This window comes from Boleophthalmus pectinirostris, unplaced genomic scaffold (genome assembly GCF_026225935.1).
Source record: "Boleophthalmus pectinirostris isolate CB_2022bp ecotype Guang Dong unplaced genomic scaffold, ASM2622593v1 HiC_scaffold_3, whole genome shotgun sequence".
In the NCBI taxonomy this organism is placed as follows: Eukaryota; Metazoa; Chordata; class Actinopteri; order Gobiiformes; family Gobiidae; genus Boleophthalmus; species Boleophthalmus pectinirostris.
Genome location: NW_026571299.1, coordinates 9,352,652 through 9,369,846, shown reverse-complemented (window position 1 = coordinate 9,369,846; position 17,195 = coordinate 9,352,652). Strand labels below are relative to the sequence as shown.

Sequence of the window (17,195 nt, the reverse complement as noted above, 5' to 3'; positions counted from 1 at the left end):
TCCTGTACTCCCTGTCCACTTACCGTATTTTTTGGACTATAAGTCACACTTTTTTTCATGGTTTCAGGTGGTCCTACCCCGGTGCGACTTATATATACAATGTTCATACTGACAGAGGGCGCTCTAGTCTTGTGTGTCAGTATCCTGTACCACTGTCACTTGGCTCTACTGCGCATGTCTCCTGCAGAAAGAGCCTCTGTCCTGTCTGTATCATGTCAGTCGATCGCACCATTACTTCTGCATCACTGAACAATTTAACATTTAAACAAACTTATAAAGACGACTGAGAAAACTGAACACAAATGTCCCAAAAAAGAAAATCATATTTTGCAGATTACAAGCTGCAAGTAGTGAAATATTCAGCTGAAAATGGTAATCGAGCAGCAGAAAGAAAGTCTGGAGTGAGCGAGAAACTTGTGAAACCAGGAGGATGCACCATGAAACTTTCCTGAAGTCACTGGATGGATCGATAAAGTCTGGACTTCAGTGACACCGAAACCATCCTGTCGGGATTCAGAAAGACCGGACTAATTCTAACTGGAACTGATGCTGAGTCTGACGAGAACTACACAGAAGAGGAAGCGGCGCTCTGTTTACCTCTGGAGGTCAAAATGGCTACGTTCAGACAGCAGGGCTTAACGCTCAATTCCGTTTTTTTTTTGTGGAATCCGATGTTTTTTCGAGGTCGTTCACATTTCCAATTAAATGCGACTTGTATGTGACTCCAGTGTGAACAGTAAACGGCCCAAAAGTGTCCCGCATGTGCACTGGAGACACGATGACGTCAACCGCAGCGAGCGTGCTCTGTGTTTACGGAAGTTGTCCAAACATGGACGCGAGCATTGAGCACCTGGAGATTTTAAAGTTCCTCTCGTACCGGAGCCAGAACATGAACAACTTACTTGTTTTAAGGAGGAGATTGAGAAGGAGAAGGACGAGGTTTTTTGGTCGTGGTGTTTTGTGGGGCAGCGGCAGCGACGTCCGTTGAAAGAAACGTGTGGATGTGGAGACGGAGCCAAGAGTGGTGAGTGGTGATGTGCTTCACTTCAGTGACACAGAGTTCATTAACAATTTTCGCCTAATTCAGTGCAGAATAGTGACGTTTGTGTCTTGTTGATAACGTGTAGGTGGACAAATGTGCTTTGGCCGTTCACACTGAAGTCACATGTCAAAAGATCAGATATGTATCGGTTTCAGGAGCACATATCCAAGTGTCCTGGGCCACATTTGAAAAAATCGGATCTGTGTCGTTCAGACTGTCATTAAAAGATCAGATACAGGAACATAGAAGCCAAAAAATTGGATTTGGGTCACTTCAGGCTGCAGTGTGAACGCAGCCAAAGTTGTTCAGAAGTGACACCGAGGATGAAGAATTAAATGGATTTAGTGATTTGGAGTGAGATGGAGAGTTTGTTAAACTTGTTCTGTTCTGTTGTTTATGTTATAGTTTATCTGAAGAACTGTTCATATGTGACGTTAACAGTCTGTTGTTCTCTGTTCTATTGTTTTTACTAGAACTTGACTTACAATATGAAATGTCGGTTCCTGGTCTCTTATTTTGTAAAATAGATTTCTCCCAAAAAGTGTGACTTATATCCTCGTGCAATTTATACATGTTTTTTTTCTTCTTCATTGCACTTTTTGGCTGGTGCGACTTATACTCCGGAGCAATTTATATTCCAAAAAATACGGTACCCGTCCAACCAGAACCAAGTTGTGATGTAAATTTTTGGAGGTGCAAAGTCGCCTGCATGATTCAATAGAAATGAAAAGTTAAACTCATACTTCAGAACATTCTCCACTGACGTTTTATGCCATACTGTGAAAGATTACAGCCAATGGAATCAAATTTGCATGAAAACAAGCAGGAGGAGGCCCTAGTCCAGACTAAATAAGAGTCAGGTTTGCGGAGATGCAAGCCCGCTCACAGTAAGAACACGTTTTTATACGATTTTCAGCGCAATCAAAACATAAAAAAGCAAAAAAGAGTGACATACTGCGGCTTTAATATGTTCATTTTAGGTAAATTATCTAAAATCTATCGTGTCGTGTGACTTTAAGCATCTTGATAAGTGAAATGAGTGAGAGTCGTGTCTGCGGTCTGAAGTTTCTCAAAGTATAATTAATAGTCGTTCACGTGTTTTATCTGTCCATCTGATCCCTCTCTCTCTCTCTTTCTCCTCTTCCTCTCTCCTTCTTTTCAAGTGCTTATTTCTTCCTGTTGTTTTCTCGTTGATGATGAATGAGTCCAGTGTCTCTCATCCATCTTCAGAGCAGCTCCATCTCTTCTCTCTCCGTCCCACACCTCCCACTACTACCACCAAAAAAGTACTATTTACTATTTTTTATTTTACTCGTTTGTGGATCTGGAGGGCCTCTCTGATCCAGCGCTGGCGTTTGTTTCTTTCAGCTTTTTCAGATTTTCCTTCTCTCAATCAATCAGCCCATCAAACTTTATTTATAGAGCCCTTTACAACACTTAAGAGGAACAATAATTCACAATAAAACCAACGCAACATAAAAACACGCAATTGAACAATTAAATAAAACTAATTTTGCATTGCAGTGAAAAGAGTTAATTTATGGAATAGTTTTTGTCAAAGATATTGAAAGATCAAGTGCAATAATGTAATTTAAAACAGAGGACCCCAACCTCCGGGCCGTGGACCAATACCGGGCCGCGAAAGTGCGAACCCCCTCCCTTACGTCAGGACTAAAACAGGACTAAAACAGGACTAAAACAGGACTAAACTCAAGTCTAAACCGGGTCTAAACCAGGCCTAAAACCATGTCTAAAACCAGGACTAAAACAGGATTAAACCAGGACTAAACCAGGACTAAAACAGAATTAAACCAGGACTAAAACAGGATTAAAACAGGACTAAAACCAGGTCTAAAACCAGGACTAAAGATGGACTAAACCAGGACTAAAACAGGACTAAGCCAGAACTAAAAACCAGGACTAAAAAAAACCAGGACTAAACAGGACTAAACCAGGGACAAACTCAAGTCTAAACCAGGTCTAAAACCATGTCTAAAACAGGACTAAACCGGGACTAAAACAGGATATATATATGTGCATGGAGCTGATGTCATTCACGTTCTCTGGGGTTAGGACGACCAGATTTTCAAAATTCTAAACTGGGACTCTCCCAGGTGGGATGTTTGGTATAAATAAAATTGTGAGGGGCTTTTGCATTTTTTTGTTTTATGGTCATTTGCAAACACAGATTTGATTTCTGTGCTCCTCTTTACTGTTGGCAGGGATCAAATTATAGTCAAAAAATTTGATAGTCCTGTTTTAGTCCTGGTTTAGACCTGATGTAGTCCTGGTTTAGTCTTAGTTTGGTCCTGGTTTGGATCAAAATGGTCAAAAATTTAGACACCTGGGACTGAACCAGGACTAAAACAGGACTACACTAGAAATAAACCAGGACTAAACAAGGTCTAAACCAGGACTAAACCAAATCCCGGTGTCAGTCCTGGTCCAGTCCCAGTCTCAGTCCTGGTTCAGTCTTGCAAAAAGACTGCAAAAAATGAATCATTATCTGTTTTTTTCATTTTAGTTTTGGAAACAAATAATGAAGAAAATAGTTTTTTGTTTTCTTATTTTTTTCTTGTTTTATTATTGAAAAACGAATGAACGAACAATACACAGATTGTCGGACATCCATATTTTTCCCAACTCTTTAAACGAATAGCATTTACAACGGATGTCAGGAGAAGTGACTTGGCTTTATAGGGACATTTATCGTACATTTCTCTCCTCTGAAGACTAAACTCTATAATTCAATATAACTCAGTCTTAATCCGTAAGCGTCCTGATGCCCTCCCGTTTTACTCCAGAGCCTCTTACACATGCTAAGCCTAATTTAATTCACACTTGTAGCGACAGAAAGAAGAGAAAGAAGAGTCAGATCGAATGTAACCGCGCTCTTGTCATTCACAGCACACACCGCTAACAGCTAAATGCTAATAAGCTAATGCTATTTGATCTGGACTGAGTTAAATTCAAACTTTTGTATTAAGATAAAAATAAAAGTTGGGTTCTTGTTTTAGTTGAGTGGACGTTTGTTTGGCGCAGAGTTATTCCTCATTTACCTTTTGCTTTTCATACATTCCACAATAGCTAAATGCTAATAAGCTAATGTTTTGATCTGGATGGACCGGGACGTGAAAAATCCATTTGTTTATTTGTTTTTCAAAATAAAACCAAAAATAAGAAAACAAAAAAACAAAAATTTTTCCTCATTATTTGTCTCCAAAACCAAAATGAAAAAACAGATAATGTTTTGTTTTTTTCAGTTTTCGATTTTGTGTTTAAATGAATAAACTGCGATGTCGGACTTTTGCGCCCGCGTGCACTGTCGGGTGATCAGAACTGAGACCGGGACCAGACCAGGACTGAGACTGGTTTAGTTCTGGTTTAGTCCTGTTTTAGCTCTGGATTAGTCCTGTTTAATCCTAGTTTAGTTCTGGTTTAGTCCTGTTTAATCCTGGTTTAGACCTGGTTTAGACCTGGTTTAGTCCTGGTTTAGACCTGGTTTAGACCTGGTTTAGTCCTGGTTTAGACTTGGTTTAGGCTGGGTTTAGTCCTGTTTTAGTCCTGTTTTATTTCTGGTTTAGACCTGGTTTAGACCTGGTTTAGACCTGGTCTAGTCCTGTTTTATTTCTGGTTTAGACTTGGTTTAGTCCTGTTTTATTTCTGGTTTAGACCTGGTTTAGACCCGTTTTAGACCTGGTTTAGACCTGGTTTAGTCCTGGTTTATTTCTAGTTTAGTCCTGGTTTAGACCTGGTTTAGTCCTGTTTTATTTCTGGTTTAGTCCTGGTTTAGACCTGGTTTAGACTTGGTTTAGTCCTGTTTTATTTCTGGTTTAGTCCTGGTTTAGACCTGGATTAGACCTGGTTTAGTCCTAGTTTATTTCTAGTTTAGTCCTGGTTTAGACCTGGTTTAGACCTGGTTTAGACCTGGTTTAGACCTGGTTTAGACCTGGTTTAATCCTGTTTTATTTCTGGTTTAGTCCTGGTTTAGACCTGGTTTAGACCTGGTTTAGTCCTGTTTTATTTCTGGTTTAGTCCTGGTTTAGTCCTAGTTTATTTCTGGTTTAGACTTGGTTTAGTCCTGTTTTATTTCTGGTTTAGTCCTGGATTAGTCCCGGTTTGGTCCTGGTTTAGACCCGTTTTAGACCTGGTTTAGTCCTGGTTTAGTTTCTCAGGCTTCCATATTTTTCCCAACTCTTTAAATGAAACGCATTTACAACACTGACTCGGCTTTATCCACCACCGACATTCAACAGAAGACGAGGAATTAAAGTGTCTGATATTTGTGATAGGAAAGTAACATTTGTTTTACCCCAAACAGTAAAACATTTTTTTTTTTAACAGTAACAGCCCAACAAAAGGAGGATCCACATTTACATAAAACGTTAATGTAACTAACAGCTGATTTATTCTGTACATCTGAGCGAGTACTATTATAGATATAACATAAGCATTTTGACATTTACATGAACTAAAGTGCATTATTTTAAAGTGCAAATTTAATAACAGACCAACCAGGCGTCTTGTTGATTGACAGCGTTTGTGCCCTCGGTCCTGTATTACACAAAACTGTCATAGAACGTTGTTTCCTCCTCAAAAACAGACCTGGAGTTGTGTTTTGTTTCATTCACACACGTTTGAGTAACACTTTATTTTTAGTCTGTCTACATCTCCAAAGCTCAAAACGCTCTGTTGCACCTTGTGATGTCATGAAGTTGTAGTTTTCAAGTGACCAGCTCCTTTTACCTCCTTTTTGGAAATTGTATTATTATTATTATTATTATTATTATTTAATTAGTTGTGGTGAAGAAGGAGCTGAGCCGAAAGGTAAAGCTCTCGATTTACCGTCCGTCTATGTTCTTATCCTCATATGATCATGAGCTCTTTGTAATGACCGAAAGGACAAGATCGCGGATACAAGCGACTGAAATGAGTTTCCTCCGCAGGGTGGCTGGGTGCTCCCTTAGAGATAGGGTGAGGAGCTCAGGCACATGGGAGGAGCTCGGAGTAGAGCCGCTGCTCCTCCACGTCGAGAGGAGCAGCTGAGGGGAGGGCATCTGTTCCGGGAGGTGTTCCGGGCATGTCCCACCGGAAGGAGGCCCAGGGGAAGACCCAGGACACGCTGGAGGGACTGTGTCTCTGGGCTGGCCTGGGAACGTCTCGGGGTCCTCTCGGAGGAGCTGGAGGAAGTGTCCGGGGTGAAGGAAGCCTGGGAGTCTCTGCTTAGACTGCTGCCCCTGCAACTTTATTTTTATTAGGACGTTTTAGTTACGTATATCACGTACTTACATACACAAATCACCAGTATTGTGAGAACAGAAGCAAATCATCAGACCAACAAAAAAAAAGGTATTAAGATAATTTTAAAAAGAAATAAAAAGAAAACTAGAAAAGCACTCAGAGAGCGCAGACCTCCGCCAAGGACTACCCCCATTTTTTATATAAATTGCGATAAAATCAGTCTTCTGGATCAGATCCGGATCAGCCTTTGGAATATGAAAGAGGATCCCATTGTCCATCCCTGAGTCAAATTTCATGGGGTTTGGTCAATAATAATTAACCGAGATATTGAGAAACAAAATTTTTGGCCCCATTTACCACAATGTTAACTAAAATTTCAAAGTGATCCAGAATCCAGGATTTCTTCCGGATCACCCCCAAAATGAAATCAGTTCCTTTTCACACATTTCCAACAAATCCTGAAAATTTCATCAAAATTGGTCCATAACTTTTTGAGTTATGTTGCTAACAGACAAACAAACAAACAAACAAACAAACAAACAAACAGACAAACGCCGGCAAAAACATAACCTCCTTGGCAGAGGTAATAAAATAGGAGGCCATCAAGCTTGTGACATCTGCAAAGGTGTATACAAAATTTTTACATTAAGTTTTATTTTGATTGTACGTTCTCCTTCATCTGAGGAGCGTCTTAAAGAAAATGTTATTCGTTCCATAATCTGAATTTTGTTGATTGTTGATTCTGAAACAGTAGGAGGTTTGTCTTGTAGCCATTTTCGTGCGATCGCCTTCTTGCTGGCTGCTTGTATCTGAAGAAGGTTATCAGTCTTTTTTTTTCAGCTTGATTGGTATGTTTTCCAAATAAAACACACAAAATTTTCTTCCAGTTGCAATCCTGTAAGGCTGGATGGATTTAATTATACATTTATTATTGAAAAATCCCAAGGAGGTCAGGCGTCACCCTCAACCAAACATCACCCACACATCATTGAGTGCGTATACATGCACATCAATAACCCGGTTATTAGCCATACCCCGGTTATGTCAGTATTCGGGTTACTGCGTTTACATGCGCACTGAGAAACCGGGACACTCATATCCGCGTATACATGATCAAATGGAGTATCCCGGTTTCTTGACATAATCTTACAAATGCGCAGGCGCAAAAATTAACTTAAATCAATTTCTTAAACCAGGAAAAATACAAACCGTGAGCTCCTTTAGCATAAGAAGCTAAGGAGCTACGAGATCTCCCACAATCCACTGTGCAGATTCTTCATTAAAATCTTCTGCATAAATAAACTCAACTTTACAACATATAAACCATAAACACTATAGACACATCAGCCCGTTTGATCAGATAATTCAGCTGTGATCACATTTGTTTACGTTTTACAGAAACGAAACTTAAGACCGTTTGGCTAATTAGCATAAACTGTTAGCGGCGATAAAAACAACTCGCTCCTTGCGCCGCTGATGCGATCAGTTTCTTTTGGACTAAATGACACGACTCTGTGGATTATGTGTGTTATTTCTGTGACAGAAGAGGCGCTGATGATGGTAAGTGTGTTCTGTGCGTATAGAGTATAGGAGATAGTTCATGTTTTAGCTTTTCAGCGTCACACGAGTGCAGGTCGTACGAGTGCAGATTGTACGTGTGCAGGTTTAGCGCAGCTCTTAATTTTACAGTCATTTCACTCGTTTGGTCACTTTATTTATGTTGGTCAATTTATTTATGTGACTACTGTTGTGTTGAGAAGGCTGGAAAGTGTCTTTTGGACGCATGCGCACTCAACTTTATGTTGCAGTAACCGGGATACTGCGTATACATGCCACAAGTAACCCGGTTACTATCGGAATAAACCAGCTACAGTAACCCGGTTTCTAATAACCGGGATACTGCCATAACCGGGTTACTGCGTATACATGCACCATCAAGAAACCGGGATACTCAAAAAACCCGATCATAACCGGGTTATTGATGTGCATGTATACGCACTCACTGATCCCTGTGGTCTTCCTCAGAGTCACTGATGTTGCTTTGACGTGTCCTGGCAGCTCATTTGTACAGGTTTTGGCGCCGTCTTCCTATCGAAATACAGAAACGTGCCCACAGACGGGACTATAAACCGGGACGAGGGGGCTTTTTTACTCTCACACACCTGGGATACTGTCCTGAGGAAGTCGGACTGCAGGTGGCGCTGTCGTCCTGCCTCCACCGGTAGAAAACAGCGCCAAAACCTGTTTAAATCATCTGAACGACACGTCACGGCAACATCACGTGACTCTGAGGAAGACCACAGGGAACAGTCGAAATTGTCAGGTACGAAAACAAACTCTTGGTCTGAAAAAGAACCTAATAACACATCCAGGGTTTGTGTGTTAAACATGTGTGAATGAAACATAACAAAAGTATCCATGTACGAAACCATTTATGTGTAACTTAAACCAAACCTTGATAGAACTGAGAAAGTATTTGTAAATCTCCTGAAGTACTTTTTGTTTATTGTGCAGTAGTAGCAGTTTAAAGTGCTTGTGTCAGCTACAACAGAAAGTCTCCAGCCCACACAAACATATCGATTCCTGCCTCTTCATTCAGCCGTGGAGGAGGTTGTGGGTTAGACTCCTGATGTCTGATGAGCAGAGTTTGCATATCCTCGAAAATCTGTTCCTAAACGTTTATTTTTAGGAGTTATTTCTATTTTATTCTATTTTATATTTTTTCTCTTGTTGTTATCGTTCCCCAAGTCCACTTCTTTATACAGTCTGTGTTTCCCCCCGCGCTTTTTTACAGTTTCTTACATTTTAGTATTTTAGTTTCATGTTGATTTGACTTATTTTGTTTCATATTTTGAACAATAAAAGCAAATCTTGATGTGACATTTCCCGTTTAGTCCTGGTTTAGTCCTAGTTTAGAACTGAGTTAGATTTGCTTCAGACTTGGTTTGGGCCTGGTGTAGTCCTGGTTTAGTCCTGGTTTAGACCTGGTTTAGTCCTGGTTTAGTCCTGGTTTAGACCTGGTTTAGTCCTGGTTTAGACCTGGTTTAGTCCTGGTTTAGTCCTGGTTTAGACCTGGTTTAGTCCTGGTTTAGACTTGGTTTAGTCCTGGTTTAGACCTGGTTTAGTCCTGGTTTAGACCTTGGTTTAGTCCTGGTTTAGACTTGGTTTAGTTTAGACCTGGTTTAGACTTGGTTTAGTCCTGGTTTAGACCTGGTTTAGTCCTGGTTTAGACCTGGTTTAGTCCTGGTTTTGACTTGGTTTAGTCCTGGTTTAGTCCTGGTTTAGACCTGTTTAGACCTGGTTTAGACCTGGTTTAGTCCTGGTTAGACCTGGATTAGATTGGTTTAGACCTGGTTTAGTCTTGGTTTAGACTTGGTTTGGTTTTAATCCTGGTTTACCTGGTTTAGTCCTGGTTTAGACCTGGTTTTACCTGGTTTAGTCCTGGTTTAGACCTGGTTTAGTCCTGGTTTGTTCTGTTTACCTGGTTTACCTGGTTTAGTTTAGACCTGGTTTACCTGGTTTGGTTTAGACCTGGTTTAGTCCTGGTTTAGTTCTGGTTTAGACCTGGTTTTCCTGGTTTAGACCTGGTTTAGTCCTGGTTTACCTGGTTTAGACCTGGTTTAATCCTGGTTTGTTCTGTTTAGACCTGGTTTAACCTGTTTAGTCTGGTTTAGTGGTTTAGTCCTGGTTTAGACCTGGTTTAGACCTGTTTAGTTTTAGACCTGGTTTATCCTGGTTTAGACCTGGTTTAGTGTTTAGACCTGGTTTAGTCCTGGTTTAGACTGGTTTAGACCTGTTTTAATCCTGGTTTAGACCTGGTTTAGACCTGTTTTAATCCTGGTTTAGACCTGGTTTAGACCTGTTTTAGACCTGTTTTAATCCTGGTTTAGACCTGGTTTAGACCTGGTTTAGACCTGTTTTAATCCTGGTTTAGACCTGGTTTAGACCTGGTTTAGTCCTGGTTTAGACCTGGTTTAGACCTGGTTTAGACCTGGTTTTTAGACTGGTTTAGACTGGTTTAGACCTGGTTTAGTCCTGGTTTAGACCTGGTTTAGACCTGGTTTAGACCTGTTTTAATCCTGGTTTAGACCTGGTTTAGACCTGGTTTAGACCTGGTTTAATCCTGGTTTAGTCCTGGTTTAGACCTGGTTTAGACCTGGTTTAGACCTGTTTTAATCCTGGTTTAGACCTGGTTTAGTCCTGGTTTAGACCTGGTTTAGACCTGGTTTAGTCCTGGTTTAGACCTGGATTAGATTTGGTTTAGACCTGGTTTAGTCTTGGTTTAGACTTGGTTTAGACCTGTTTTAATCCTGGTTTAGACCTGGTTTAGACCTGGTTTAGACCTGGTTTAATCCTGGTTTAGACCTGGTTTAGACCTGGTTTAGACCTGTTTAGACCTTTAGACCTGGTTTAACCTGTTTAGACCTGGTTTAGACCTGGTTTAGAGACCTGTTTAGACCTGGTTAGACCTGGTTTAGAGACCTGGTTTAGACCTGGTTTAGACCTGGTTTAGACCTGGTTTAATCCTGGTTTAGACCTGGTTTAGACCTGGTTTAGACCTGGTTTAGACCTGGTTTAGACCTGGTTCAGATCTGTTTTGAAGTGGGAATAGCAGGTGTAGATGAAAGCTGAGAGACAAAGGTTTGGAAACTCGTAATGCACTAAAATGAAGAAAATCGCTGCTCGCCCTTTTCCACTGTAAAACACGACCTTAAGAAGATTAAAGCCGATGTAATGTCGCGTCATTTAGATCAAAAAAGCAAAACAAATTATCGAAAGTGTTCAGAAAAAAGCACATTACATTTCAAACGCACCAAACCGTAACCTGGCCCCCTGCTGTGAACTGTCCATGGTGCTGAAGTTTTAAACCAGCTCTAACATGAAAAAGTTCTCTAATAATCCAAGAATTTATGTTAAAGCAGCTGTTTTCTGTGTCTGATTTTTACTCTCTGTGGAACCAGTTGCCATTGGAGATTAGATTTCTTGTTTTTCAGTATCTTATTGTTTTCTGGGTTTTTTTTTTTGTGTTTTTTTTGTTGTTTTTTTTAAGTACTTGTATTGTGATTTTGACTGTGCTTGTCTATTCTGTGTTTGTGTTGGTACGTCACATAATAAAAATAAGAATGCATGATTTTGCAGGTACTTTTGTTTTGTTTATGTTTAATTCCATATTGTGGAACATTCCAGGCATCCAGGGTCCCCCACCATAAATGTTACGTAGTGCACCTTTTGTTATTCTTTCAGGCTTCTTATTATCTCAATCCTATAGACATGGTCTGGACCTAGTTTAGATCTGGTTTAGACTTGGTTTAAACATGGTTTAATCCTGGTTTAGTCCTGGTTTAGACCTGGTTTAGTTCTGTTTTGAGTCTGGTTTAGACCTGGTTTAGTTCTGTTTTGAGTCTGGTTTAGACCTGGTTTTGTCCTGGGTTACACCTGAGTTATACCTGGGTTAGATCTGATTTAGTCCTGGTTTAGTCCTGGTTTAGACCTGGATTAGATCTGGTTTAGTTCCGGTTTAATCCTGGTTTAGACCTGGTTTAGTCTTGGTTTAGACCTGGATTAGATCTGGTTTAGTTCTGGTTTTAGTTCTGGTTTAGTCCTGATTTAATCCTGGTTTAGACCTGGTTTAGAACTGTCTTAATCCTGATTTAGACCTGGTTTAGTCTTGGTTTAGACCGGGTTTAGTCCTGGTTTAGTCCTGGTTTAGTCTGGTTTAGACCTGGATTAGATCTGGTTTAGTTCTTTAGTTCTGGTTTAGTCCTGATTTAATCCTGGTTTAGACCTCATTTAGAACTGTCTTAATCCTGATTTAGACCTGGTTTAGTCTTGGTTTAGACCTGGTTTAGTCCTGGTTTAGACCTGGTTTAGTCCTGGTTTAGACCTGGATTAGATCTGGTTTAGTTCCAGCTTTTAGTTCTGGTTTAGTTCCTGATTTAATCCTGGTTTAGACCTGGTTTAGAACTGTCTTAATCCTGATTTAGACCTGGTTTAGTCTTGGTTTAGGCCGGGTTTAGTCCTGGTTTAGTCCTGGTTTAGTCTGGTTTAGAGTCCTGTTTAGTTTAGTTCTGGTTTTGTCTGTTTAATCCTGGTTTAGACCTGGTTTAGAACTGTCTTAATCCTGTTTAGACTGGTTTGTCCTGGTTTAGTTTAGTCCTGGTTTAGACCTGGATTAGATCTGTTTAGTTGTTTTAGTTCTGGTTTAGTCCTGATTTAATCCTGGTTTAGACCTGGTTTAGAACTGTCTTTAATCCTGATTTAGACCTGGTTTAGTCTTGGTTTAGGGGGTTTAGTCCTGGTTTAGTCTTGGTTTAGACCTGGATTAGATCTGGTTTAGTTCTGGTTTTAGTTCTGGTTTAGTCCTGATTTAATCCTGGTTTAGACCTGGTTTAGAACTGTCTTAATCCTGATTTAGACCTGGTTTAGTCTTGGTTTAGGCCGGGTTTAGTCCTGGTTTAGTCCTGTTTTAGTCCTGGTTTAGACCTGGTTTAGACCTGGGTTAGATCTGGTTTAGTTTCGGTTTAATCCTGGTTTAGACCTGGTTTAGATCTGTTTAATCCTGGTTTAGTCCTGGTTTAGTCCTGGTTTAGACCTGGTTTAGATATTGTTAATCCTGGTTTAGTCCTGGGTTAGACCTGGTTTAGACCTGTTTTAGTCCTTGTTTAGACCTGGTTTAGTCCTGGTTTAGACCTGGGTTAGACCTGGTTTAGTCCTGGTTTACACCTGTTTTAGTCTTGTTTTATACCTGTTTTAGTCCTGGTTTAGACCTGGTTTAATCTTGGTTTAATCCTTGTTTAATCCTGTTTTAGTCCTGGTTTAGACCTGTTTTAGTCCTGGTTTAGACCTGGTTTAGACCTGGTTTAGACCTGGTTTAGTCCTGGTTTAGACCTGTTTTAGTCCTGGTTTAGACCTGGTTTAGATCTTGTTTTAGACCTGTTTTACTCCTTATTTTTCACGTTCATGAAACATAAATTAATCCCTTTTCTTGCTGTTTCTCTTTAAACCTCCGGGGCTCAGGTCTGTGAAGGTCACGTTTATTTGATTCAATAAAATGTGACCAATCAGATTTGAGCTCCCCTCTGTCGCCGGGCGGGTCGGGGCAGACAAACGCAGACACACACACGGACACTTCCAGACTGAGTTACTGTGACTTTTCACCTCAGTAACTTTTCTGCAGCTCAAATCTTTTTCCAATAAAGACGATTCTGGTCCAAAACGCTGCGTCAGACGTTTCCGTTTCTGGGATTTTAAAATGAAAACGCAGAGCTGAGGAGAAAAACGAAAGCACAGAGACGATATAAGATGGGAAATTATGGAATGTTCAGTATATTTAGTTTGGAAGAGTTATGCGTTTAATTATCAGACCGGCCAATTTCCTCTAAAACTTCAGACTAAAATTACTCACAAACAAACGTCTGGAGTCTTTGTGAAGCTGATGCTTTGTAGTTTTGTTGCTCATTTTAAGAGGGAACAAGCTTTACACGTTGGAAAAAATAACTACACCTGTTTTTTGAGGGATAAATATAACAATATGTAACGCTGGTGTCTGGAGAGATGGTCTAATAAACAGCAGATTGAACATTTTTGGGGTATTGACAATGTTCATGTCAAAGCTGCAGCGTACACTACCAAGTTTTTTACTGTTTACTGTTCATCAAAAGGTTTTCTTAACTTTTGAGTCATGAAAGTGTCGACCTTTGGCAGATATAACAGCTGAACACACTCGTGGCTCGTTCTTTTTACAACAGAAATCAAAATATTCTTCAGAAAGTTCTTCCCAAGTCTGTTGCAGAAGTTCTTATAAATGTGCGGCACTTGTAGGTCGCTTCATTCTTCTGTCCAGTTCATCTCAAACCGGCTCAATGGGGTTTAAAGGTTGTATAGAGGATTTTAACAAGGAACGAGAAATCCAGCGACTGTTTGTCCTTTTTCAAATGTTGCGCATGTGTGAAACCACCCCCCCTCCCCTACAGCTCCTACGTAGAAACGCCTCCTCCCTCCTCCTCCTTACGCCAGAAACAGGTTTGTTTACAGCCGGTGCTGCACATGACTTGTAAACAACTAACTACAGTGTTGGTTAGGCAAGACGGAGAAGTGAGGAGCGGGGGGAGGGGGGGCGCAGACATTTCGTTCGCGGACGAGAAGTGAGGATCGGGCAGCGAGGACAGGAGCAGGAAAGGGGTGCAGAGAAGAGTGTGCGGAGATTCCGTGCGAATGAACTAACTACAACACGCAGCAGCAAGCGGACTCTTTCTTTGCCTTGAAAATTACGTTTTCAGACATAGGATATCGCTTTCGTGTCCTGAAAAACGTTTGTCTAACTCTTGGAAATAAAGTACGTTTTCATAATAAGCAGAAGTTTCCTGTCCAGGAGTAATTTGGACCAGTGCGTCAGTCTTTAGACCCTTCGTCTGCTTCAGTCGCGCCATCGCTGGAATGAATCTTCCAAGAATCACCTTAGTTTGGCTTCGCTGCTTTTCCCCTTGTCTTCTTCTTTCAGCGACCTCAAAAACGGACTTTCTTTTGCGGCGAACTGCTCCTGGATTCTTGTCGCCATTGCAACAAACTTTGTGCGAACTGCGAGGAAGATATAGGTCAAAAAAAGCCGTTAAGAACTGTTGCGTTGGTGGAGTAAACAGCGTCTGTGCGTCTTGCGTCTGTGGACTGTGTGACAGTCGTACGTAAACCACGTACCGGCAGCGCGCAGGCAAGTCAGTTACACTAGAAACGTAGGGAGTTTGATTGACAGCCTGTCAGCTCACAGATAACGAGGCAGTGTCGTTATCTATTGGCAAATGTTTAGCCCCACCACGTCCAGAGTTGATGAATTTTTATTCTCTTTTTTTTGGTCATCATAATTACAAGGCTACTGCATCTCTATAATCTATCATTGACAACTTGAAACAAAAAAAAAATCCTCCGTACAACCTTTAATTCTGGACACTGTGCTGCTGGACACTCCGTCTGACCTTGCTGCATTAGGATTCGTTCACTCGACGGTAGGCGGGTACTTTTATCATTTAACCAATCGCAGCTATTTGGTCGTGACGTATGTAATGCGCCAAATCCTGTAGGAAGAAGGGCAATAACGCCTTGATAAAATGCACCAAACATTCTCTTTGTTCCGGCTTTAAATCCTTGATGTCGAGAATCGTTGCCAACACAGAATGTCTGTCTTCGTCTACATCCATCTCGACACTTTGTTTACTGTTGTGCTTGTGGGCTTCTACCCTGTGTTTTTAAAGTTTCATTCATATGTTAATTTGCCCTGTTACATGCTGTGTATGTTTCTGGACTTTGGAGTGTCAATGGGGTTGGGATATGATGTCATATGGACTGTGAATGTGTATGGGACAGATAAGGGGTGTGTCTCCAACCTTTAGCATCTGCCAGTCTGTTATGGGACACGTGTTGGGACAAAACTGCTGTGTATGTTTCCATGAAGATGTTAACTCAACAGTTATGCTGGTATAAAAGGCACCCAGTTTTTCTGTGCATCAGTTGGGGAACGTCGACTGCGTTGTCGAGGGACGACCGACGCACAGAGACGCCGCGTAGGCAAAATCATGCTGAATCAACTTGAATCTTGAGACCTGTACCTGCCTGAACCAATAAAGAAGACATGTCTGAGAACTGTTCTAACTCTCCAAGCCTCTTTCTTAAGATCCTCTGTTCAGGCTGCCTCCAGGAGAAGCTGACATGCTGTATCACAAAATGGACCCAGACAGATGCTTGAGTTTGACGTCATGGCTTCACAGATCTTCCCTGATTGGCTGGTGCACGGTCTACAACTTCCAGGGTTCTTGCAAACCGTCTAGTGTATATTGATTCCTGATCTAGTGGCTGGAGAGAAATTAAATTGAGCAGAGGCACTAGGTGGTGCCAGCCTGGCTAGTTCAGTTACCTTTGTACCATTTCAAGCTCTTCACTGGACTTGCATGACTTGATTCGCAATAAATAACTGGAAAAATATTCTAATTGGGGATATCGCCAAAATAACCAAGGGTGTAGCACCAAATTCTGCACCCTGGGTACAAATTATCTTGATGAGCCGCACTACGAGTTGTACAATGAAAAACTGTCATTATAAACTTGGTCAGGGGCCTCTCTTTGCTCTGGGCCCTGGGTAAACAGTTCCCCCTTACCCTCCAGTCCCAGAAAACAACGATGTTTCATTATTTCTAACAAAGTATTCACAAATCTAAAATTTGTTGTGATTGAAATGTAATATTTTTTAAAACTATCTCCATGTGTTTCTTGTATTTCAGATCTGTGCAGCAGTTGAACTATCGTCAAACACGATGTCTCTGAAAGTCCAAACCAGCAACATCACCAACAAAACCGACCCCAAGTCCCGAAACTCCCGCGTTTTCATCGGGAACCTGAACACGGCGCTGGTGAACAAGTCGGACGTGGAGGGCATCTTCTCTCAGTACGGCAGAGTCCTGGGCTGCTCCGTGCACAAAGGCTACGCGTTCGTCCAGTATGCCAGCGAACGCCACGCCCGGGCCGCTGTGCTGGGCGAGAACGGGCGAGTTCTGGCCGGACAGACGCTGGGTGAGTCACGTTTTTGGAACGACAGGTCAGGGCTGTCCCTCAGACCTCAGGAGTGTAGGAACGATGAGGTCAGGGCCAGTCTATGAAGTGCTTTAAAAACAATAACATTTTAAAATCAACTCTAAAATGAACGGGGAGCCAGTGCAATGAGGATACAGTAGGTCTAACGTGTTCTCTACGATATGTGCCGGTTAAAAGACATGCTGCAGAATTTTGGACACACTGTAAAGGTCCGTTCAGACCGGGACGTGAAGACATCCAGTTTATATGTAAAGTCTATGTGAACGCACATCTGGGGCGTCCTGTGTTTTTGCGGCGCATCTTCGGGCATCAGCGCGGCGTGAATCTGGCGTTG

The 17,195-nt window shown here is 41.3% G+C and overlaps 1 protein-coding gene across 1 annotated transcript in view; it reads left to right on the top strand.

Annotated features, from left to right (window-relative positions):
- raly (RALY heterogeneous nuclear ribonucleoprotein) overlaps nucleotides 1-17,195 on the top strand; it is a 53,596-nt gene that overhangs the window by 8,955 nt on the left and 27,446 nt on the right. The window contains exon 2 of the mRNA XM_055160105.1: nucleotides 16,552-16,840. Coding sequence (XP_055016080.1) covers nucleotides 16,585-16,840 — 256 coding nt within the window. The 5' untranslated portion in view covers nucleotides 16,552-16,584. The remainder of the gene's footprint in view (nucleotides 1-16,551; nucleotides 16,841-17,195) is intronic.